The following is a 24,306-nucleotide window of genomic DNA, read 5'->3' on the forward strand; positions in this document are numbered from 1 at the left end:
GTGTGAACATATGTATTTGTTCATCTTGGATAAATGTTTAGGAGTAGGTTGTGCTGGATTGTACGTTGGGTTTATGTTTTAAAATGTTTAACGGACTGCCAGCCTTCTTCCCAAAGTAGCTGTACCGTTTTGCATTCCTGCCAGCAGCATGTAAGAGCTCACTTGTTTTACATCTTTTTTTAAAAATTTTTATTTATTTATTCATGAGACACACACACACACAGAGGTAGAGACACAGGCAGAGGCAGAAGCAGGTCCCATGCATGGAGCCTGACGTGGGACTGATCCCGGGTCTGCATATTATGCCCTGGGCTGAAGGCAGCGCAAAACCGCTGAGCCACCTGGGCTGCCCTATTGTCAGATATTTTTGTTGGTTGTTTCAGCCATATTAAAAGATGTGTAGTGGTTTCTCATTGTGGTTTTTGTTTTTGTTTTTTAAGATTTACTTATTTATTTTATGATAGACATAGAGGCAGAGACACAGGAGGAGGGAGAAGCAGGCTCCATGCAGGGAGCCCGACGTGGGTCTCGATCCCAGGACTCCAGGATCGTGCCCTGGGCCAAAGGCAGGCGCCAAATCGCTGAGCCACCCAGGGATCCCCTCTCATTGTGGTTTTGATTTGCATTTCCCTGTTTCTTTTTTTAAGATTTTAATTTATTTATTCATGAGAGACACACAAAAAGAGGCAGAGACACAGGCAGAGGGAGAAGTTGACTCCCTGCGGGGGGCCCGTTGCAGGACTTGATCCCAGGACCCCGGGATCATGAGCTGAGCCAAAGGCAGACGCTCAACCACTGAGCCGCCTGGGCACCCCTGATTTGCATCTCCCTAATGACTAGTGATGTTGAGCATGCTTTTATGTGTTTATTTGCCATCCATATATCTTCTAAAGAGAAAGTTTTATTTGGCTATTTTGCCCATTTTTAAATGTGGCTTGTCTGTTTTATTTTGTGGATTTGCTTTTGGTGTTGTATCTAAACAATGTTTGCCTAGTCTAAGGGTTGTAAACATTTTTTACTGTATTAGAAGTTTTATAGTTTTAGATTTTACATTTAGGTCTTTGATCCATTTTGAGTTAGTTTTGTATACAGTACAAAGTACAGCTTGAGATTTTTTTTTACATTTGGATGTTGATTTACTCTGGTGCCATTGTTGAACATGTTCTGTACAGTGTTCATGTTAATAATATTTATTATAGATTTTTTAACTTAGATATTCTCTGACACATACTTTTTTTTTTTAATTTTATTTATTTATTTATGAGAGACACAGAGAGAGAGGCAGAGACACAGGCAGAGGGAGAAGCAGGCTCCATGCGGGGAGCCCGACGTGGGACTTGATCCCGGGTCTCCAGGATCACGCCCTGGGCTGCAGGCGGCGCTAAACCACTGCACCACCGGGGCTGCCCTCTGACACATACTCTTAAAAAGAGGAAGCTAATGAGGGATTTAAGTAAACCTAGACTGTTCATTTTATAATACAAGGTATTTGTTTAGTTCATGCTCCTCCTGTGCGTTTTGTTAAAGGTCTCAGGATTCTGCCCTCCGAGAAAATCTTGCCGTGACTGGATAGGACCCCCAGATAAACATTCAAACCTTCGACCCATTCACTTTTACATCCCGGAAAGCGAGTCACCGTTGGAACAAAAGCTAAGACAATTAAGACAAGAAACACAAGAATGGAACCAACAGTTCTGGGCAAACCAGAATTTGACATTTCGAAAGGTAAGCTTAGACCGGAGGTCAGAATGAGAAAGAAATAACACAGGTGGCCACTTGGGGGTGCTAGAACCCTACTCTTTTCCTTTCTGGTACTTGGTCCTCACTTGGTCCCTCCCATCCTTCCTCCCTCCATCCTCACCCTTCCTTCTCTCATACATATATACAGATATGTGCATGTATGTATGCATATAATTTTTAAATCAATTTTGTAACCATATATAAGAATTATCAGTCATCGTAAAATCACAGAGCTTGAGACTTTCAAGTAGTTAAAAGGAGTAACAGAGCCAGAACTAGAATGTGTGTGTGTTTATGTTTATGAAGATATGGCTTTTTGGGCAGCCCGGGTGGCTCAGCGGTTTAGCGCCGCCTTCAGCCCAGGGCCTGATCCTGGAGACCTGGGATCAAGTCCCACGACCGACTCCCTGCATGGAGCCTGCTTCTCTCTCTCTCTCTCTCTCTCTCTCTCTCTCTGTCATTCATGAATAAATAAATTTTTTTTAATAAATAAAATCTTAAAAAAAAGAAAATATGGCCTTTTATGATATGATTTCATTCTGAGAATCAATGTATTTTTTTAAGATTTTATTTATTTATTCTTGAGAGACACAGAGAGAGAGAGAGAGGCAGAGAGAGAAGCAGGCTCCACGCAGGGAGCCTGATGTGAGACTTGATCCCAGGACCCCAGGATCACATTCTGTGCCAAAGGCAAGCGCTCAACTGCTGAGCCACTCAGGTGTCCCAAATTAGAAATATTCTAATCCAGAAGAAATGCATTTAAGCTTTATATGTCCAACTGTTTGGGCAGGCTGTGTCACACAGATTATATTTATCTTATTCTGTGGGTTTATAAACAAACAGTGCCTCTCAAAGTTAATTAGGCATCTTGTTTTCAAATCCTACTTCAAGCATGGGACTTTTAACCAAATTCAGATGACTTAAAGCAGGTTTGGAGATGAGTCCTTTCTCAGAAATCTCTATCCAGATTTTCCAGAATACTTCAAGCTGTGTCCTAGCCAAGGAAAGATGAAAAGATGAAGAAAAGGCATTCTGATCGTTGTCTTTTTTTTTTAGGAAAAAGAAGAATTTATTCACTCAAGACTAAAAGCTAAAGGCTTGGAACTGAGATCTGGATCAGGTTAGTTGATTTGTCCTTTTTCTCCTAACATTGTGTTTGTTTCAGTAACTGCATGAGAAGATAAAAAGAAAGGATGTCAGGGGCGCCTGGGTGGCGTAGTCAGTTCTTGGTCATGATCTCGGTCGTGAGATCAGGCTCCAAATCATCAGGCTCCACGCTCACTGAGGAGTTGGTTTGAGATTCTCTGTTTCCCTCTGCCTTTCCCTCTCTCTTAAAAAAAAAAAAAAAAAAAAAAAAAGAAGAAGAAGAAGAAGAAGAAGCCTGTCAGATGCAGGAGAGAAAGCTCAGGGGGCAAGTTGTGATCTCCTTTGGGGTAGGTGCTCTTGAGTGTATACTGCCCTCCTCCTGCTCCCTCCTTTCTCTTTAGGGAGAGGATCCCCCTCCTGATTTTAGGTCATCCTGATGGGTGACTTCCCTTTGACCTTTGGAATTCTGTCCTGGATCCCATGGCTTCCACCGCCTCTTTCTGTCCTGTACTGCCAGCTTCACTTCTGCATTCCTGACCCGAGTTCATGGCCGCACCTGCCCACAGGAGCTGCAGACCTCATAGGAGTCATCCTCAAAGCTCCTCCTCCCCCCATTTCTTGACCAGGATCACCTCTTAAACATTTCTCAGTGCTCTAACCACCTCTGTCCTTGAAACACTACTTTAGTTCAGGCATTTTTTTTTTTTAAGATTTTATTTATTTATTCATGAGAGACACACAGAGAGGCAGAGACATAGGCAGAGGGAGAAGCAGGCTCTATGCAAGGAGCCTGATGCAGGATTCGATCCTGGACTTTGGGATCACGCCCTGAGCCAAAGGTAGACACTCAACCACTGAGCCACCCAGGCTCCCCAGTTCAGGCCTTTGTTAATTCTGTGCCTACTGCAGGAACATTCTGATTGGTTCCTTAATCTCCAATCTTTGAATCGAGTTGGCAAACTTCTGAATAGGGCGAGATAGTAAATAGTTTAGTCTTTCTAGGCTGTGTGAGGTCTCTGTTTCAGCTATTTAGCTCTGCTGTTGCAATGTGAAAGCAGGCATGGAAAAATATATAGACTAATGGGCAAGAATGTGTTGCAGTATAACTTTATTTACAAAATCCACATTTGGCCTGCAGGTAGTAGTTTATCAACTCCTGCCTCAAATTCATTCTTTGCAGTGTAGCCAGATGGTCCTACCCCCAATGCTGATTTGACATTCATTGCTTAGCTTAGGTGTTTAGACTCCCCATGACTACAGAATGACAGCTGTGTTCTCGGTCTGGATCGACGGCCTCCCTGGCCCCTGCCTGTCTGATCTCTTTCCCATCTTGTCCCCCACACTGTATGTGTGATATGCCAGGAACGCTGTGCCACATTCAGTTGCCTCTGCCTACAATGCTGCCTTTTCTCTTTTGGTTAGAAGATCTAGTGCTCAATATGACCTTTATTCATTTTCTCCTGCTGTTGATATTAGGCCTGAATAACATTTCATACTGTTTGTTAAACAGCTGTCTACTATTAAAACATTATTCTGATGGAAAATCTGAAACCATTGGCCCCAAAAACCAGGTCTGTCATTGAGCTAAACCACTGTCCCCCTCTCCCTGCCAATGCTTGGCCATGCCTGGATCTGTTTAGGATAAAGAGCTGGAGAAGGTGGAACTACCCTGATGATGATGGGCTCTGCTGTTGGCTGTCGACTGCAGGGACCCCATCAAGGCACTGTCTTGGGGGGGCAGGAACTAGCAGGAAAGGGTGCCAGGTCCTAACAGTAAGGTAGATAATTTCTGCACATAATTTCAGATCCTGACTGTGCTGGGCACTATGCTAAGTCCCTTGCCTATGTCATTTCATTTTATTTCCCACAGTGACTCAATGAAGTAGGTCCTGCTACTTTTGCCATTTTAGAGATGAGGAATCTGAAGGCAAGTTATTTAACCAAAATTACACAGTAAGTGGAGGGGCCTAGATTCTAGCCTAGTGACTTGGGTTCCTTGGGCCTGTCTGATGTCGCCTTGCCACAGTGGCTATTAGCTGATCCTGTGCTGTCCTGGCCATGGACCGAGGTCAGAGATGCCACAGCCCTCAGGGGGGGGCTTGCCAGCCTTTTGAGTGTGTCATCAGGATCAGGCAGGGTCAGGGAGGCTGTGGGTCTACTTGGAGATAACCACTCTCTTAACAGATGGGAAAAGTTGTTTTGAGTCTTGTAATTAACACCACAGGGTTTCTATTGATGGCATTACTATGTACTGAAAGGCTGACCTTAAATCAGATTTTTAAATTAATTGGATAATAAAACAGGAAAGAATGTATTGAGGAAAGGGACAGGTGAAGGGAGGTGCCCACTGTGTCAGCTTTTAAACAGTTTCCAGGCTGCAGTGATTGGAATATGGTGGGTAACACAGGTGTGTGGCATGAGTGGGCCAGAGTATAGGGGTCTTGCAGGACCGAGGGAGGGGGAGGCTTATTTAATTAATGATAATGGAAAAACTACTTTTGGCCCAAAAGTAAATTTAGATTCATGGCCTCTATAATACAAATGTATTTCAAATAAATCTAAAAGTTTATTATTAAAAATCAGTTGTTTATGGATTAAAAGTTAAATACATTGCTCCCAGTTGTATAAAGTTTAACAGAACTCAACTGACTCTCCATTGTCTGGAGAAACAGTGATTCCTTAAGCTTGACAGTAAAGGTAGAGCAAGAGGAGAACATGAAAACTGACAACATCTGTATTGGTGAGGACTCCTTTTTCTTTTTAAGATGTTATTTATTTGACAAAGAGATAGAGCCAGAGAACACAAACGGGGGGAATGGCAGAGAGAGAAGGAAAAGCAGGCTCCCCACTGAATGGGGAGCCCAGAGCAAGGCTTGAACCCAAGACCCTGGGATCACGACCTGAGCCAAAAGCAGATGTTTAACCAACAAAGCCACCCAGGTACCCCTCTTTTTTTTTTTTTTTTTTTTTTAAGATTTTAAGCAATCTCTACACCCAATGTGGGGCTCGAACGTACAACTGCTAAATCAAGAGTTGCATACTCCATTGTCTGAGTCAGCCAGGCACCCCCAGGAGGACTCCTTTTGACCTTTCTGTAAAGGAGTGTGCGGGGGTGGGGCAGACACAGTTAGCTCAGGCCCAAGTGCACCTGCTGTCAGCCACTGGAGCCAAAAACAGCTCTCTAGCCCACACCTCAGCCTTCTCTTGCTATAAATGAGCTTTCTCCACCTCTCAGTATACAGCCCTAGTTCAAGGACAGGGCTGGTAGAGAGGTGGGAAGGTGCCCTGGAATCAGCAGAGGCCAGCCAAGGCTCAGGGGTTGTATTGAGTGAGCATGGCTACTCCTTTGGAAATGGGGCCTGGCGGCATCACAAGGACAGTAGACCAGGGGGCTGGACAAAGGGTCGGCGTCCAGGAAACAAGTGAGACATGAAGAGCAGATGATAGAACAGAGGTGCCCAGGGAAGTCTCAGGGAAGAGCATGAACCAGTTTGTAGAAATAACAGAGTACCTGTCGGTGAGTAATGTGACTGCAGATTACAGTGTCGTTGGAACAGCCCCCAGGCATCGTTTTGTGCTTACTGAATTCACGGGCTGGCCACGGTGAGCGGACTCCGTGCCGGTAGAGGTACAGTGCGGTACAGCGCCCGTAGGCGGTCAGTGGTGGGAGAAAGTTTCCAGCCCTCTTTCTGCAGCAATGTAGAAAAATGACTGAATTTCTGGTGTAAAAAGCAGGACACCAGGATTCTGGCTCTACCTGTCCCCAAATTAAGTCTTATTTGTAGGGCGGTGGTGCAGTGGGAAGATTCTTGTTTCTAATTTCTTTTGTTGCTAAAGTAAGTGTTCACGCAGTGGGGAAGAGTACGCGCTGAGGTGGGATTACTTTAAGTCGCCTGGTATTTATGAGCCCCCCTGGGTTTTCAGTAGATGTCTAATGAGTTCGGCTCTTCCATCCGCCTTCCTCTGCTTAACTTCATTGAATCTCCGCAGCACAGTGCAGTGTTGGTAGGCACGGAACTGAATTACTTAGCAGACATTTCTGGTGCTTCTGCTCTATGCTGAGCTCTGGCTTTGGGGTGTTTGGACAAGACACAAACTAGACCGGCAGCTGGAGGCCGCACCACACCTGTCCTCAGAGCCTGCGGCTCCTGCAGTCTGGCCAGCACGTACCAAGGGAGCGAGCGCTACGTGCCAGGCCCCATCCTGCCCGCCATACTGGCTTCAACTCCTTCTGTCTCAGGGCAGCCTTACGGTGTGTGCTGTTGTGATCCGCGTTCCACGTACGAGAGGCGTCAACGTCTGGGCCGTCTGCCCGTGAGGGACAAAGCTCTGTCTGAGTGGGGCCGCTAAGCGCTGCTACTGGGGCACGTCTTTACTTCCTCACGTGCTAACGCGAGGCCACAGAGATGCGCTGGGCAGCACATTCGTCTCCCTCCAGCACTCATTGTGCAGAAGACACTCATGCTCTCAGTCTGGCGTGGTTCCTCGGGCTGCCCAAAGCCAGGGGCTCCGTTCCTTGGCGCCCTCACCATGCTCCAGCCCTGCCCGCCCTCCTCCTCACTCACTCTGTTCAGTCACAGCTGTGCCTCTCCGGACTCTTTTTTTTCCCTCCATGCTGATCCGTGGCTTGGGACCCATTTTCTCTCCACTCAGCCCTGTGGGCTCTTACTCACCCTGTAAGATCCAGCTTAAATGTCACTTTCCCTGGGAACCTTGGGCGTCCCTCCCCTTCTCAGGCAGCTAGTTTTCTTTCTTGTCCCACTTAGCATCTGTCTCTTTGTTGATTAGAAGTATTTACCCAGTACCCTGCATGTGCCAAGCTAGGCACCAGGGCCTTGTAATGGATGAGACAGAGCTGTAGGCTTGCCCTTATGGAATGACATTCTAATGTGGGGTGGCAGCTTTGTGAATATGTGCTTCGCTTCACTCTTAGGGTGTGTCGGCCCCTGGAAGAAGAACAGGGAAGAGGGGGTAGTGGGCATTGTAACAGGGCATCTGAGAAGGCCTGCCTGAGGAGAAGGCAGCTGGGGAGATTTGAGAGAGAATCTTCTAGATAAGGGAAGAGCTCTCAGCTGGAGGTTTTGAGGAGCTGCAGAAGGCTGGGTCAGAGGAGTGAGGACATGCAAACACCTTGCTATTAGGCAGGCGCTCCATTATGATGTAGAGGGGATGTGTGCTTGTCCTGCTCTGAGGGGGCAGACACATGTTTGTGCCCTGTCATCTGAGTGTTTGCTTCCATGTTGTATGTGTAAAAGGTCAGCTACCTTCCCTCCTGCTTCTATGGAAACGGGCTCTTGGGTTACCTTCCCAGCTCTGTCTCCCCCAAATCCTGAAGAGTTGGAGCATTGACCTCAGCTGTGCAGCTGGGAAACATGGCCTCCACCTGGAGACAGGATCTGCAAGGGCAAGCATGCTAAACCAGAGGTAGGAGCTGGAACGTAGGCACCTCTGCATGTAGAGGAACCCCTGGGGACAGATTCTGGGCTCCCACAGAGATCATAGGGCCTCTTTGGGGCTTGAGGCTTCAGAACCAGAGTGCCTTCACTCTGAGCCATTGCTGTGTGTCCTGAGACTGGCCTGTGGAATGCTTTCTGGTCCCATTTCAGGGGAACCTGCTGCTGCCCTCATTGGCAGGCTGGTTCCTATCCTTGGTGGCCTTTTAAAATCTGATGGGGTAGCCCTGAGGGTGGGTGTCATGGTTGGCATCTCCCACCACACAGGGAGCACCATGGAGGTGGCCAGGTCAGTCCCTATGTGTCATTAGTCCCCACCAGCACCTAATGTGTTACCTGATTCAGTGTGTGCTCACTGGCTTAGAGATTGGATGGTTAGGCTGGTATTTACCCCAGGCCAGGGCGGATGGGTGGGCTTTTGAACCAGGATGCATTCAGGGTGAGAAAGTGTTCCATTTCCCTTACTCAGGTTGCTCACATTTCTTGTCAGAAGCTTCAGAAGGCGGGGATCCCTGGGTGGCGCAGCGGTTTGGCGCCTGCCTTTGTCCCAGGGCGCGATCCTGGAGACCCGGGATCGAATCCAACGTCGGGCTCCCGGTGCATGGAGCCTGCTTCTCCCTCTGCCTGTGTCTCTGCCTCTCTCTCTCTCTCTCTGTGACTATCATAAATTAAAAAAAAAAAAAAAAAAATCTTCAGAAGGCATTGGAGTAGACCTAAAGCATATCACACATGATGTGCATTGGTAGGTGCACACCTGGGCTTGCATTAGTCATGAAGAAATTGAGCTACACTAGAACTATCCGGGTCTAATGATTGAGATGATAGAGGGAGGTCATTTTTCTCCCTAAGCCTCTTTTTTTTTCTTTTCTTTTTTAAATATTTATTTATATGACATAGAGATCACAAGCAGGGAGCAGCAGGAGAAGCAGGCTCCCCTTGGAGCAGGGAGCACAACGTGGGGCTCAGTACTCAATCCCAGGACCCCAGGATCGTGACTGGAGCCGAAGGCAGATGCCCAACTCACTGAGCCACCCTGGTGCCTCACCTTTTTTCTTTTCTGAGCTAGAATTCACATGCCATAAAATTCACATTTTATTTAGTTATTTTTTTAAAGAGTTTATTTATTTATTCATGAGAGACACAGAGAGAGAGGCAGAGATGTCAGGGTTCCAGTTTCTCCATGTCCTCATCAAGATTTCTTACTATTTAGCCATCATAAATTACAGTCTAGGATTATAAGTGTCCTGGTGGGTGTGTAATGGTACTTTACCATCCTTTTTATTTGAATTTTCCCTTATGGCTAGTGATGCTGAGTATCTTTTCATGTTCTTAGTAGCCATTTGTATGTCTTCTTTGGAGACACCTATTGAAGTCATTTGCCCATTTTTAAAATGGGTTATTCTCTTTTATGTTGTCTTTTAAGAGTTTCCTACATATTTTGGATGTGAGACCCATATCAGGTAGACGATTTGCAAATATTTTCTTCCATTCTGTAGATTGCCTCTTTACTTTCTTGATAATGCCCTTTGAAGCGCAAAAGTCTTAAATTTTGATGAAGTCCAATTCATCTATTTTCTCTTTGCTTGTATATTAGATGTCATATCTAAAATACACTGCCTAATTTGAGGAGATGGAGATATGCCCCTGTTTTCTTCTAAGAATTTTTTAGTTTTAGCTCTCATATTTAGGTCTTTGACCCATTTTGAGGTTGTGTTGGTATATGGTGTGATGTAGGGATTCAGCCACTTGTTGAAAAGGCTATCTTCCCTATTGAATATCTGTTACCTTCACTGAAAATCATTTTTTGCATTTATTTGCATTTATTTCTGGACTCTGAGGCCAGTGTCAGTACCACACTATCTTAATTACTGTAGCTTTGTAGTAAGTTTTAAAGTTGTGAAATGTGAGTCCTCCAACTTTGTTCTTCTTTTTCAAGATTGTTTTGGCTGCTGAATTTCCTTGCATTTTTATATGAATTTCAGGATCTGGTTGTCAATTTCTGCCCAAAAAGCCAGTTGGGATTTTGATAGGAATTGTATTGAACCTGCACATCAATTTGGGGCATGTTGCCATTTCCGTGGTATGAAGTCTTAAAAATCATGAACGTGGGCTGTCTTTCCATTTGTTAATGTCTTCTTTCATTTCTTTCAGCTGCATCTTATAGTTCAGTGTGTAGCTCTTACACTTCCTCTCAAATTTATTCCTAGGCCTTTTATTTTTTTTAATTAAAAAAATAAATTTTATTTATGTATTCATGAGAGACACAGAGAGATAGAGAGGCAGAGACATAGGCAGAGGGAGAAGCAGGCTCCATGCAGGGAGCCCGACGTGGGACTTGATCCCGGGACTCCAGGATCATGCCCTGAGCTGAAGGCTCTCAACTGCCAAGCCACCCAGGCGTCCCTCTTTTATTGTTTTTGATGCTATTATAAATGGAATTGTTTTCTTTTCTTTTTTTAATATATGTTTTTAATATATGTGTGTGTGCGTGTGTGTGCATATATGTGTATATATATGTACATAAATATATGCCCTGGGCTGAAGGCAGCGCTAAACTGCTGAGCCACCTGGGCTGCCCCAGTTGGGTTTTTTTGTTTTGTTTTGTTTTGTTTTGTTTTAATTACATAAACTCTGGGGCTTAAACTCATGACCCCCAAATCAAGAGCTGCATGACCCCAGATCACTGAGCAAGCCAGGTGCCCAGCCAGGTGCCCCTGGAGTTATTTTCTTAATATCATTTTTGGATTGTTTATTGCCTGGTATATAGAAAAATACAGTTGGTGTATGTATGACCTTGTATCCTGCAACCTTGCTGACCTCTATTAGATCAGTAGTACTTTGTAGGTCCCTTCCCCTTAGGTCTTAATGTTTAAACTGAAATTAATTTTCAGGTCAAAAAGCAACATTAGATGCAGAAGAAATGGCTGACTTTTACAAGGAATTTTTAAGTAAAAATTTTCAGAAGCACATGTATTATAACAGGTAAGTGTTTACTTTTTTCCTAAAATTTTGAATATATTATCCATATTGGGTAGGATTATTTTCTTATCTGAATTTAGTGACATTCATGTTTATATTAAGGGTAGATGTTGCTGGAAACTTAGTTTTTACACTTCTAAATAAAATTGACAGCTTAAAGATATTTGTACCCCTCATGCTTGGACAGTGGGTTCTAAACAGCATTTTCCACTAACGGGAAACTGGATTCCTTGGAGAAGCAGGTCTGGGGTGGGAACAGCACAAGATGAGTCAAGACACCCTGTGTCTGAAAGTGAGGAGGCTCAGAGACCAGCAGGGTCACATGAGAACAGCATAGGAGCCAACTTAAGGGGATCCCATAGGCCAAGGATGAGATCACATCAGCTGCAGAAAGGAAATGACCACAGTGGACTAAAAATATATCAAATATGCAAAGATCTTTGCAATCACGAGTATTGAAAAGGTGACAATCACCTCTGGATATTGCTAGGCTGCCAACTCATTATTCTGAAAATTGATGAATAAAGGAAAACAAAGATCACACACCTTTCCTGCATCGACTGTATTTCAGGGTAACCACATGAAGAAGGATTTTCTTTGTAGAAGGATGACAGCTAATGCAGAAGGAGTGGTAGAGGTAGAAAATTAACATTTTCCAATGAAATAATGGGTCTGGGCAACAGTCACTCATAGCTGCTAAAACCATTAGGTAGGAAAGCTGGTGGGGATTTATAATGCACAGGCCAGGGTGATTGCTTTTGAACCCCGGTGCATCTTCTTGCTGTGGGGCAAGAAGTGTGGGGCAGCTACCACTGCATGCCTCTGAGATGCAGGCTGAAGTACGTGATACCACCTGTGAAATGTTCTTATTAAAAAAATGGAGAGGAATCTAGGCAGACCTCCGGACTTATTACCAGTTCACAGGAAAAAGGTAAAGGGTGTATGGGGTGAGGAGTGAGAGGGGTTCATAGGAGACTGTGTTAAAAATGATAGCCTGAAGATACAATCCCAAAATGTTGGAGGTTCTGCGAGAACAAACGATCCAGTCTTTTTTTTTTTTTTTTTTTCAAACGATCCAGTCTTAACAAGTAACTAGAATTTTAAACAGGAGGAGGATCTGCTTCAGAATAAAAGAGCCTTCGTGCAGTGTGTGGTCCTTATTTGGGTCCTGATGCAGACAGACCACCTGTGAAAGATATTTTGTCAGAGGAAGTTGAATAGTGGCTGTATACCAGATTGTATTGATAGGTTATTGTTCATTTTATCAAATGAAATGATGGTGTTGTGGTTATGCATTTCTAAAAAGGATTTCAACAATACATAATGATGTGTGTTTCCAGGTGATAGGCTATGATGTTTGAGATTTGATTTATTATTATTTTTTAAAGATTTTATTTATTTCTTCATGAGAGACACAGAAAGAGAGGGCAGAGACACAGGCAGAGGGAGAAGCAGGCTCCTTGCAGGGAAGCCTGATGTGGGACTCGATGCTGGGACTGCAGGATCATGCCCTGAGCCAAAGGCAGATGCTCAACCGCTGAGCCACCCAGGCGTCCTGAGATTTGCTTTAAAGTAAGAGCAGCAGGGCAGTCTGGGTGGCTCAGTGGTTTTCGCTGAAGGAAAGGCTTCCGTCTCATCAAGATTAAAGTTTTTATGTTATTAAGGAAGAGCCAGATTCCACTCCACCAACACTCTGACACAGTGTAGGGAACCTCAACTTTTCCTATTTCTATAGGGAAGACAGGGGCAGGATGTGGTGTGGGCACAGAGGAGAACGCAGTAGCTCCTCTGCCATCTGCCCTTGTAAAACGCTGGTCCTCGCTGCTCTGAGCCCCGCACAGCACACACCCAGCTCACTGGAGATGAGGTGTGGTGCAAACATGCTCCAGGTCCATATGAGAAAATCAGACGTCCAGGGAAATATAACCAATACTGGCTTGACTGCGTAACTTAGCTGGCTCACATGACTGCATTAGCGCCACTACCCACCTCCTGCCAGGCTGATCGCTCTGCCTGAGTGCTGGTCTCTTGTGCTTGCCCAGCCTTGGCCACTACCAGCATCCCCTAGATCTTATCTGCACTGCCTGACTCTGCTGCTCTTACTTTTCTTTTTTTTAAGATTTTTTTTATTCGTGAGAGACAGAGAGAGAGAGAGAGAGAGAGAGAATGTCAAATGTGTCAAATGAATGAATGAGTGTTTTTGTTTAGGGCACTGCTTCCGGTTTATAACATCACTTATGTGGATAGAAACATAAGATTGTTCTCATCGGGACACCTGGGTGGCTGAGTGGTTGAGCGTCTGCCTTTGGCTCAGGACATGATCCCAAAGTCCCAGGATCAAGTCCCACATGGGGCTCCTTGTGGGGAGCCTGCTTCTCCCTCTGCCTCTGTCTCTGTGTCTCTCACGAATAAATAAATAAAGTGTTTTTTTTTTTTTTAAACGTTCTCATGAGGAGAGGGTTTTTTCTATCCAGACAATACAAAGGCTCCAGAAAACAAGAGTTTTTACCTCTTGCCATTGCTTCTTTTGAGCTCTTAGTCTCTTTCCTTCTGTGCTGAGACCCACTAAATCCTTTGAGTCCATGTTCACTCATTAGCTCATTTGGCTGAGAAGCGTTGGTACTTATTGGCATCTCAGCATCCCGGGGCTTAGCACTAAGGGTCTGGAATGTGTGCATTCTGTTGTGGAAACTTTCCAAGCCTGGCCCGTTCAGTAGTGGGTGAATTTGCAATTTTCGTCATGTTTTGTACAGCAAGTAACTCATCAGCAAGTGAGCCCGTGACTGTGAACTCCATCCCAATATTTGTATGAGAAGCTCTGGAATTCTCTCTTCACAGATTTTGCAAAAGCTCAGATCATTTAGACAAAGAGGATGTGGAGCTTTATGATGTTGGCACTCGTGGTAAATGGACTTCTCATGATGGAATACTCTGTCATGTGCTTCTTATGCAAATAAGGTGCCAAATCAGGATGGTCCTCACTGAGCCCTGCCAGTTGTTTGCCCAGCGGTCACGCCCCCATCACTCACAATTGTCTCTCTAAGAATGCCATGGGACTCTGGAGGCCCCAGGCTTCTCTTTTGGAGTCTTTTAGCAAAAAACCAGAGAGGATTGAAGCAAATGGGAAAAGGTGGGTGTTGGGGTGCACTGGGCATTCACTTGTTGAGCCTTATTCTCAGCCTTAGGAAATTCTGGGGGTAGGAAGGAAGGCTGCTCTGGCCAGTTTAACTTAAACAAGGGCAGAAAAGAGACAGGAAAGGTGAAGGTAGTCAGGAGGACTTGCCTGTGGGCTGGGAACTCTCCTCAGAGGCCTGGGTGCTAGTCCTCCGTTACTGGGGTGCATCACATGTGCTTATCCTGTTTCTCTGTAGAGACTGGTACAAGCGTAATTTTGCCATTACCTTCTTCATGGGAAAAGTGGCCCTGGAGAGAGTTTGGAACAAGCTTAGACCGAAGCATAAGAAGAGCAGCACCTAGCAGCTCACCCTGACCCACCCACCTCCAGCATGGGAGTTTCCAGGAGAAGCAGCTTCTCTGGGAGTCTGTTTTACAAGGCTCTAAACACCTGTAAGTGAACTGAGCCCCACACCTGCTTTATGGGAGTCCCTTGGCTTATGTCAGCCCAGGGTGGCCTGGGAGAATGGCAGTCCTGTTGAGCTACAGGCCATATGACTCTGTCCTGACTGTGGATACCAAGCTGGCCCTGGGTCGTGAACATGATATTAAATAAAACCCAAGCACTGTGTACCCGTGTTCTGTGTTTTTGAATTCTACCAATTTCAAATAGAACAATATAGGGCACCTGGGTGTCTCAGTTGGTTAAGTGGCTGCCTTTGGCTCAGGTCATGATCCTGGAGTCTCAGGATCAAGCCCCAAGCTGGGCTCTCTGCTCGTCAGGGAGCGTGCTTCTCCCTCTCCCTCTGCCTGCTGCTTCCCCTGCTTCTGTGCTTGCTTGCTCTCTTGCTCTGTGTCAAATGAATGAATGAGTGAATGTATAAATTAATTCAGCTTGCTTGCTTTATTTGTTTATTTATTCATTCATTCATGAGAGACACAGGCAGAGGGAGAAGCAGGCTCCATATGGGGAGCCCGATGTAGGACTCGATCCCAGGACTTTGGGATCACTCCCTGAGTCGGGATCACTCCCTGAGTCAAAGACACGCTCAACCTCTGAGCCACCCAGGCGTCCCATTTCAGCATTATTTAAAATAGGATTGTGTCGGGGTACCTGGCTGGCTCAGGCGGTAGAGTGTGTGACTCTTGATCTTGGGGTTGTGATTTCGAGCCCCACGTTGAGGGTAGAGTTTACTTAAAAAGTAACATTGCTCTTCTAAAATGATGAGGGTCTCTTTGTATTACATTCTGGTGCCCTGTGACATGGGGGGGGTCATAACAGTGCTGCCGGAGAGGACACCTGCTTTGGCAAGAGGGAACTGGCCTTTGGAGCCAGGTCTTATCAGTAAACATATCCTCTGAGGACAGATGAGCCACCTGAGAAACAATTTCTATTACTGTGAGTGAGGCATGATAATACAGTCATGATTCCAGATTTCTTCTGTGGCTTCTAAGCTGCTGCTGGCAAAGATGATTTCCAAGGAGAAAATTCAGAAGCCAGAGGAAGCATGTCAACACCCCCCCTTCCATGGAGGCCTTTGCGGGCCTGCATATGAATGGGAGTATGTGTGAGAATCTCGTCAGCCTCGTGTCTGCCCAGGAGAGCCATCGTGCTGCACACTGCCCAGTGCCACGTCGCCTCGGGAACCTGCACGGGGATAGTCATGCTCTGTGCTCTGCTAATCCAGGGCCGCAGAGGGTGCGGTACATGCAGCAAGCAGCATGGAACGTGGCATTTGACAAGAGAAACGTCGTATCATGTATTCACACCAAACCTCTGCTGAACTCTGATTCTCAGCCTGTCACCAGGGTGTGTGACACTGTGTGTTCTCAGAGAAACAAGGGAAGGGGAGAACCAGCATCCAAGTGAGCTTTTAGTTCTTCCTTTACCCTGTCAACTTCACTCACTGACTTCAAGATTATTTGAAGATCATCTCTGCCCTGGATGGTGTGACATTGCAATAAATAGCAGCTTGCAGTGACATTGTTTCTAATTCTTCTTGCACATCAATTCTTAAAGATTCTGAGGGTGAGTTTCCATAGTAACAGCAGAAGACAAATGGACTATCTGGGTGGCTCAGTCACTTGGGCATCCAACTCTCGTTTCAGCTCAGATCGTGAGCTCAGCGTCCTGGGACTGAGCCCTTGTCAGGCTCCAAGCTTAGTGGGGAGTCTGCTTCTCCCTCCCTCCCTCACTCCCTCTCTCCAATAGATAAATAAATCATTTGGGCCGCCTGGGTGGCTCAGCAGTTGAGCGTCTGCCTTTGGCTCATGGCATGATCCCAGGATCCAGGATCAAGTCCCACACTGGGTTCCCTGCAGGGAGCCTGCTTCTCCCTCTGCCTGTCTCTGCCTCTCTCTTTGTGTCTCTCATGAATAAATAAATCTCTTAAAAAAGTAAAAAGACAAGTGGGCCATCTGAAAGAAAATTTGTTTTTCAGGAAGGTGAGTTCCAGTGGGTGGTAAAGGTGTGTGCGTGAGCACATCATCACAAACTGTTGAAGACACATTGTGGTTTCTGTGACTCTGTGAAGGTAGAAGGACAATTTGAACAGCTGACGTATTATGTAACCTGTGGGACTACTGAGCAACCATACGTGGGTGCCGTTGCTAAAAGGCCTCTTCCAACACAGGTGTATCCTGAGTCACACTCTGAGATGTTGAGAGCATGTTGTCTCAGGGTTCTCAGCCTGGTGTTCCAGAAAGCTTTCTTGTACCCTCGAGCCAGGGGATCTGCCCTTCAGCTGGTGACTCTGTGATGCAGCATCAGTGTTTACATTGTGTAGGAGCTTCCGCCAGCTGTTGCTCTTGCTGGCAGTCTGCATTTTTTTTTTTTTAAGATTTTATTTATTCATGAGAGACAGAGAGAGAGAGAGAGAGAGGCAGAGACACAGGCAGAGGGAGAAGCAGGCTCCCTGCAGGGAACTTGATGCAGGACTCGGTCCCAGGATCTTGGGATCATGCCCTGAGCCGAAGGCGGACACTCAACTGCTGAGCCACCCGGGTGTCCCCAAAGCTTCCCTTTGCCAGTTGCCAGTGGGCGCAGCACCCTGGGCCGGAGGTGAAGTAGGCTGCGGCATCTCCACGCCTTCAGGATGGGATGGCGGAGGCTCTGGGGGCGCAGGCGGCTGCAGGTTCCGAACTGAGCGACGGGCACCCACAGGTCCGTGTCCACAGTCCCGAGCGGTCCTCTTAAATTGTTTCCGCTTGACATAAATGATGTGGTAGTTAGACACTGACCGCAGGTGGGGGCGTCCCAGCGACTCAGGACCTGATGCAGCTACAATCTAGGAACCTGCTGGCTGTCGCCTGGTGACAACTTCATTTAATGCCAAAGAGTTTAACCTGCCTCGTGGTGGTGTTGCTAGGTTCTTTGGTGTTCTGAGTGAATTAATGAGAAACGGCAGTGCTAGTTTTTTCTTTCTTAGATCTTAGACATTTAAGTTGATTTATATTTATTTATTTTAAAAATATATTTTATTACTTTATTTGAGAGAGAGCAAGAGATCACCAGCAACAAAAAGAGGCAGAGAAGGAGGCTCAAGCAGGCTGCCCACTGAGTAGGGAGCCCAACGTGGGGCTCGATCCCAGAACCCCCAGATCATGACCTGAGCTGGAGGCAGACACTCAACTGACTGAGCCACCCAGGCACCCGACATTTAGGTATTGTCGGTATTGTGGTATATGTTACTTTAGGTCACAAATAAATGCAAATATGTCATTATTAAGGTAACTTTGACCCTAAAATATATATCCTCAGTTAAGAAAATATTATGTTGGGCAGCCCTGGTGGCCCAGCAGTTTGGCACCGCCTTCAGCCCTGGGATCAAGTCCCACGTCAGGCTCCCTGCATGGAGCCTGCTTTTCCCTCTGCCTCTCTCTCTCTCTGTCATGAATAAATAGATAAAATCTTAAAAAAAAAAAAAAAAAGCAAAGACTTAAAAAAAAATATTAGGTTGACAGAACATGAGAGACTCCTAACTCTGGGAAACAAACAAGGGGTGGTGGAAAGGGAGGTGGGCAGGGGGATGGGGTGACAGGGTGATGGGCACTGAGGGGCGCACTTGACGGGATGAACACTGGGCATTAGGTGTTATGCTATATGTTGACAAACTGAACTCCGATTAAAAAAATTAAAAAAAAAAAGAAAAGAAAATATTATGTTGTTTTAAGATGATTTTCTGCCCTAACTATATTTAAGTAAAGTATTTTTGTGGTCTTTATATAATTATAGAATAAAGATGATCTCAGTGATGTATTTTACACCACTTTCCCCTGAAAATGTCCTTGATAAATGCTTCTGTTTTCTGAGTTAAAAAAAAAAAAAAAAAACACAAAACTGAGTTTCTCATCCTTCCTGTGTGTTAGGTGCTATTTATAGACCTTGTGTTTTTTTTTGTTGTTGTTCTTGTTTTTGTTTTTGTTTTTTAGTGCAAGAGATAGATAGAGCATGGAGGAAGGGGCAGAGGGAGGGAGAATCCCCAGCAGGCTCCATGCCCAGCACAGAGCCCGACACGGGGCTCGGTCTCACGACTGAGATCACCACCTGAGCAGAAATCAAGAGTCGGTGCTTCACCGACCGCACCACCCAGGTGCCCCAGGATTTTATTTCTGAGTACCCCTGCACCCAACAAGGAGCTCAAACTTAAAACCCAAAGATCAAGAGTCACAGGCTCTACCGACTGAGCCGGCCAGGCATCCGTGCTTTTTTCTGTTTTTAAAACAAGAGGAAACCATGACTAGCCATTTTCTGCTGACACATTTTACAAGGTCTTTGTTTAGGAAATTGATCCAGTGCAGGAAGGTGTAGACTACAAGGAGCAGCTTCCTTTATGGAGAATCTGCTTCCTCAAAGGGGAGGCTGGGGGTTCTTGCTCACAAAGCTCACATGACAGGGGATCCACTGGGAACCGGGGGTTTGTGTCATGGCCACCTGTCCCCCACTGCACAGCCCAGCCCACAGGGCTGCGGAAGTCCTGTGAGATTCCTCTCTCAGCAGTGCAATTTGGTGGTGTGAAGCACATTTACACAGTCGTGCAGCCACCACCCCTGTCGTCTCCAGAACTTTCCATCTCCCCAAACTGAAACTATGTCCCCATTAAACACTAACTGTCACCCCTGTCCCCAGCCCCTGGTGCCCACTCTTCTACTTTCTGTGAATTTGAATATGCTAGGGACCTCACCTCCATGGAATCATACAGTATTTTTTCTTTTACCTTTTTATTTATTTATTTATTTATGTATGTATGTATGTATGTATTTATTTATTTATTTATTTATTTTTTCTTTTACCTTTTGCAGTAAGCTCTACACCCAATGTGGATCTTGAACTCATGACCCGAGATCAAGAGTCACATGCTCTATGACTGGTGCCCCCAGTATTTGTCCTTTCATGACTGGCTTATTTCACTTAGCATGATGTCCTCAGAGTTCACCCATGTTCTGGCACGTGAAGACAGGTTTGTTTACAGGTGGTAAACTGGGCCCCAGTCTCAGCTCCAGCACCTAAACCCCCTGAGCCTCAGGCATCACTGTAGCCCAAGGATAGTAAACCTTAACGGGGCAAAGGGCACATGATGGCATAACATCTGCAGTTCTGTGAGGACAGCACAGTCTGCTTCCTCATTTATTACGCAAATGCTCATAAGCACCTGCTGGGTGCCGGCCCTGTTCTAGGCACTGGGCATGGAGCAGTGGATGAGCTAGCCCTCCTGGGCCTCCCTGCCCATCCGGTGCCCCCAGTATCCTGTGCCCAGGTGGTGGGGACAGCCATCCTCCTTGCTGGGCAGTACCCCTTCTCAGATGATCTCACCCCACTGGTCTTCCAGGAAAGTCATTTCTTTCCTTTCATGCCATTGAAAATGATCAATCTTCCAAAAATGTCCAGGCTGTTTCAAGCTGCATTTGTAGCTACTTGGCTATTGATTTGCTGTGATGGTTGTCCACTTTGTCCTGAGTCCATCTTTGGGTGGAAAAGTACAGGAAGAGCCCCCAGACGAGGGGAGGAGAGGGATGGATGAGGTCAGGAGATGTCCAGAGGTGGTTTCTATCCAAGTATTTGGGGTTGTAAGCCCTCCCGTTACCCCAGCACACACGCAAAGATGAGTTTGCCGTCAAACAGATGGTTTGGTGCAGAGTGGAAAGATGAACACAGAGCCGGAGCTGTCGGCAGTGGGCACTGACTTGCGAAAGGTTAGTCCATTTGCCAGGAAAACCAATGGGCAAACAAGAATCTTATTTTATTTGTTATTTTTTATTTTAATTTTTCCTGAGATTTTAATTACTTATTCATGAGAGGGATGCCTGGGTGGCCCAGTGGTTGAGCATCTGCCTTCGGCTGGGGATGTGATCCCGGAATTCCGAGTTTGAGTCTCGCATCGTGCTCCCTGCAGGGAGACTACTTTTCCTCCCTCTGCCTGTGTCTCTGCAGAGTCCCGATGCGGGACTCAATTCCAGGACCCCAGGATCATGTCCTGAGCCAAGGCAGACGCTCAACCACCAGGGTACCCTATCTATCTATCTATCTATCTATCTATCTATCTATCTATCTATCTATCTATCTATCATCTATTTATTTATTTATATTTTATTTAGGACACCTGGGTGGCTCAGTTGAGCAAGCAGCTGATCCTTGATTTTGGCTCAGGTCATGATCTCAGGGATGTGGGATCGAGCCCTGTGTGAGGCTCTGAGCTCAGCAAAGAGTCTGCTGGAGATCCTCTCCCTCTCCTTTTCCCTCTCCCTCTCCCTCTTGAGCGAGAGCATGAGGAGGGGAGGGGCAGTGTGAGAAAGAGAATCTTCAGCAGACCCCACTAAGCACAGAGCCAATGTGGGACTTGATCCCAGAACCCTGAGAGCATGACCTGAGCTGAAACCAATAGTTGGATGCTCAACCGACTGAGCCACCAGGTGCCCCAAGATTTACATTTTAGAAAGAAAGCAGCACCCTAGTGTATCCTCAGTGCCTCTCAAAACCTGGATGTGATGGTCAGTATGTCACTGGTGGCAGGACACCTCTCAGAGCCACATGCACAGCCCGGCTCCTGCACCGTGGACGGTGGGCCTCCTGTCAGTACGGGGTCCTGCTGCATCTGGTTGCAAACTCCAGAATCTGACCATCTGGTCACAGAGATGCCCAGCCCGGAGGACTCCACCTCTGAGGGGGCAGTTGTCTCCATCTTCGTCTCCGTGCTCCCATCCTCCTCCCAGGCCTCACCACACTGCCTGGCACAGTGGACCTTGTCCATTAGATGTGCTCAATGAATGCCCTTGTGGCCCCTGGCCCCTTTACCAAATAATGCTAACAGGAAGCAAGTGTTGCCATCTGCCGGGCACAGTTCTCAGAGCTTTATTTATGTGGATTTGGGGGATCCTCAGAATCCCCGGAGGTGTCCTGGGGGCCTCTCCACAGAGCCCGGGGCCCCTGCCCTGGCCCCTTCATCCAGCTGCAGTTTGGAATTGAGGCTCTGGGGTGCCTGGCTGCTCAGTCAGCAGAGCGTGCGACTTGATCTCGGGGCTGTGAGTTCGAGCCTCGTGTTGGGCATAGAGCTTATTTGGGTGGCTCAGTCAGATAGGTGGTCGACTCTTGATCTCAGCTCAGGTCTTGATCTGAGGGCTGTGAGTTCAAGCCCTGCATTCAGCTCCATGCTGGGCATGGAGCCTACTTAAAAAAACAAAACAAAACAAACTGATAAAATTTGCTGAAGAAACAGCAATGACGTGTGTGTATGTGTGTGTGTGTGTGTGTGTATATATATAACTAAAAATTTTTTATTTTTTTTATTTATGATAGTCACACAGAGAGAGAGAGAGAGGCAGAGACATAGGCAGAGGGAGAAGCAGGCTCCATGCACCGGGAGCCCGACGTGGGATTCGATCCCGGGTCTCCAGGATCGCGCCCTGGGCCAAAGGCAGGCGCCAAACCACTGCGCCACCCAGAGATCCCTATATATTACTAAAATTAATTTCATTTGCTTCTTTTTATCTGTTTTACTGTGGCTATGAGACCATTTGAAATGACATTGTGGCTCACATTTGTTTCCCATCAGGCAGTGCTGCTGCAGCGGGCACAGGCCCCAGAGGTCTCCCCAGAGGTTGGAGGGAGGGCTGGGCAAGCGTGACCCAGCACAGAGAGGCCTCATGGACACCAGGATGGGACGTGGGATGGGCATGGCCTCACGGAGGAGCCACATTCCTTGGTGGACAAGCTGGTTTGCCTGTTTGAAAGTTTGGGTCAGTGAACATTTTCTGAGTACGTCCCCTACCCCAGCCCCTGGCACCCGCCCTTTTACTCCTTGTTTCTCTTAGGAGTTTGACTGGCCTTGGGGATCCCTGGGTGGCGCAGCGGTTTGGCGCCTGCCTTTGGCCCAGGGTGCGATCCTGGAGTCCCGGGATCGAGCCCCACGTCGGGCTCCTGGCATGGAGCCTGCTTCTCCCTCCTCCTTTGTCTCTGCCTCTCTCTCTCTGTGTCTATCATAAATAAATAAATAAATCTTAAAAAAAAAAAAAGGGGGAGTTTGACGGGCCTTGCCAACACAGGAAAAGTGGCCCTCAGCTCACCTTCCGGGAGAAAGCCAAGGCAGCATCTGGCCCATATTGGCTGTCCCCAGAAGAGCGTCTGCCAGGACAAGCAGAGGACGGTCAGTCCAGTTCCTTCCCCCTCCCCTCTCACAGGCCCAGGACAGATCCACACTGACAACCCTGCTGCACTTCCTTTGCCTCATCTGTAGAATGGAGCATCCGCGGTCTGCTTCCTGGAGACGGGCTGACCCTAGTGGGGGCTCCCAGATGTGTCCCTGTCCTAGGCCCTTGTATCTAGGGTTATGGCCTCTTTGGGGAGCAGAGAATCTTGCAGGTGTAGTTAAGGATATTGGGATGAGATTATTCTGGATATAGGAGGCCCCCCTCCCCCCACCCCATCCAATGACAAGTGTCCTTAGAAAGCAGAGGGAGATTGGTGACAGGCACATGGAAGGCCATGTGACAAGGAGACAGGCTGGACTGATGTGTCTTTGGGCCAAGGGCGCCCACAGGAGCTGGACGGGCCTAGAAGGCTCCTCCCTTGGAGCCTCAGCCCTGCCTCTGGCCTCCAGAGCTGTAAGAGAACAGGTTTCCATTGTCCTCGTCTCCCTGTTTGGGGTCCTTTGTCAGCTCCAGCAAACATACTCTGATGGCTTCCAGACTCAGCTAATAAGGCAGCAGAAGGAACTCACAGCGTTCAGGAGCAAGGTTGAGTCAATGTGCAGTCCACGAGATTTATGTCTGATGGATCAGCAGCTTCTAGAAGGAATCAATAGATGAAAATTTCCGGAGGCCCTGCCAAATGTCTTCCAGAATCTTGCGTCTGGAGCTGAGGCTGTGGGGGAAATGCTTCAATCTTCCTGAAGCATTGAAGTGGGCCCTCGACTTTGTGCCAGCGACGGGAGTGAGTGGGGACTCGAGCCGGTCTCCCCTGGCTCCATTTCTCCACCCGTAGAATGGGGTGGTGCCCCCTGCCTCTGGCTGGTGCTCACGGAGAACGGGTGTGACACGGGGACAAGGGCTGTGTGTGCAGGTTTCCGTGTGGACCGGGACGGCGGGGGCTGGAGGCGGAGGGGGGCCCAGGCACAGCCCGGGCCGGCCCACCCGGATACTCTGGAGGCTGGGATTTTTCCTTTTCAGCACGTTGTGATGATATATGCGTTTGTGCGTTTCCTTCCTCAGCGTCTGCCTCGTCCTCCCTCTGCCCGCAGAGCTGAGCAGAGCCCGGCGGGGCTCGTCCCAGGGCACGGAGCGCACGCAGGACCCAGAGCCTCCCGGGGGCATGTGGCCTGGGCCCGCCTGGCCTTTACCTCCATGCAGGGCATGGCACGTGGCTGACCCGGTGGCTGGGGGTCCCCTGCTCCCAGGGTGACTCTCTGAGCCCATGTCCGGCTGGCCTCCTGGCCCCCAGGTG

At 47.3% G+C, this 24,306-nt stretch overlaps 1 protein-coding gene across 2 annotated transcripts in view; it reads left to right on the plus strand.

Annotated features, from left to right (window-relative positions):
* Positions 1 to 15,003, plus strand: part of COA8 (cytochrome c oxidase assembly factor 8) — a 32,397-nt gene extending 17,394 nt beyond the window's left edge. The window contains exons 2-6 of one of the 2 annotated variants that reach the window (XM_072840108.1): positions 1,528 to 1,725; positions 2,797 to 2,860; positions 11,171 to 11,261; positions 12,055 to 12,189; positions 14,630 to 15,003. In XM_072840108.1, coding sequence (XP_072696209.1) covers positions 1,528 to 1,725; positions 2,797 to 2,860; positions 11,171 to 11,261; positions 12,055 to 12,151 — 450 coding nt within the window. In that variant the 3' untranslated portion in view covers positions 12,152 to 12,189; positions 14,630 to 15,003. The remainder of the gene's footprint in view (positions 1 to 1,527; positions 1,726 to 2,796; positions 2,861 to 11,170; positions 11,262 to 12,054; positions 12,190 to 14,629) is intronic. The other variant, XM_072840107.1, reaches the window with a different exon arrangement.
* The last annotated feature ends 9,303 nt before the right edge of the window (positions 15,004 to 24,306 follow it).

This window comes from Canis lupus, chromosome 9 (genome assembly GCF_048164855.1).
Source record: "Canis lupus baileyi chromosome 9, mCanLup2.hap1, whole genome shotgun sequence".
In the NCBI taxonomy this organism is placed as follows: Eukaryota; Metazoa; Chordata; class Mammalia; order Carnivora; family Canidae; genus Canis; species Canis lupus.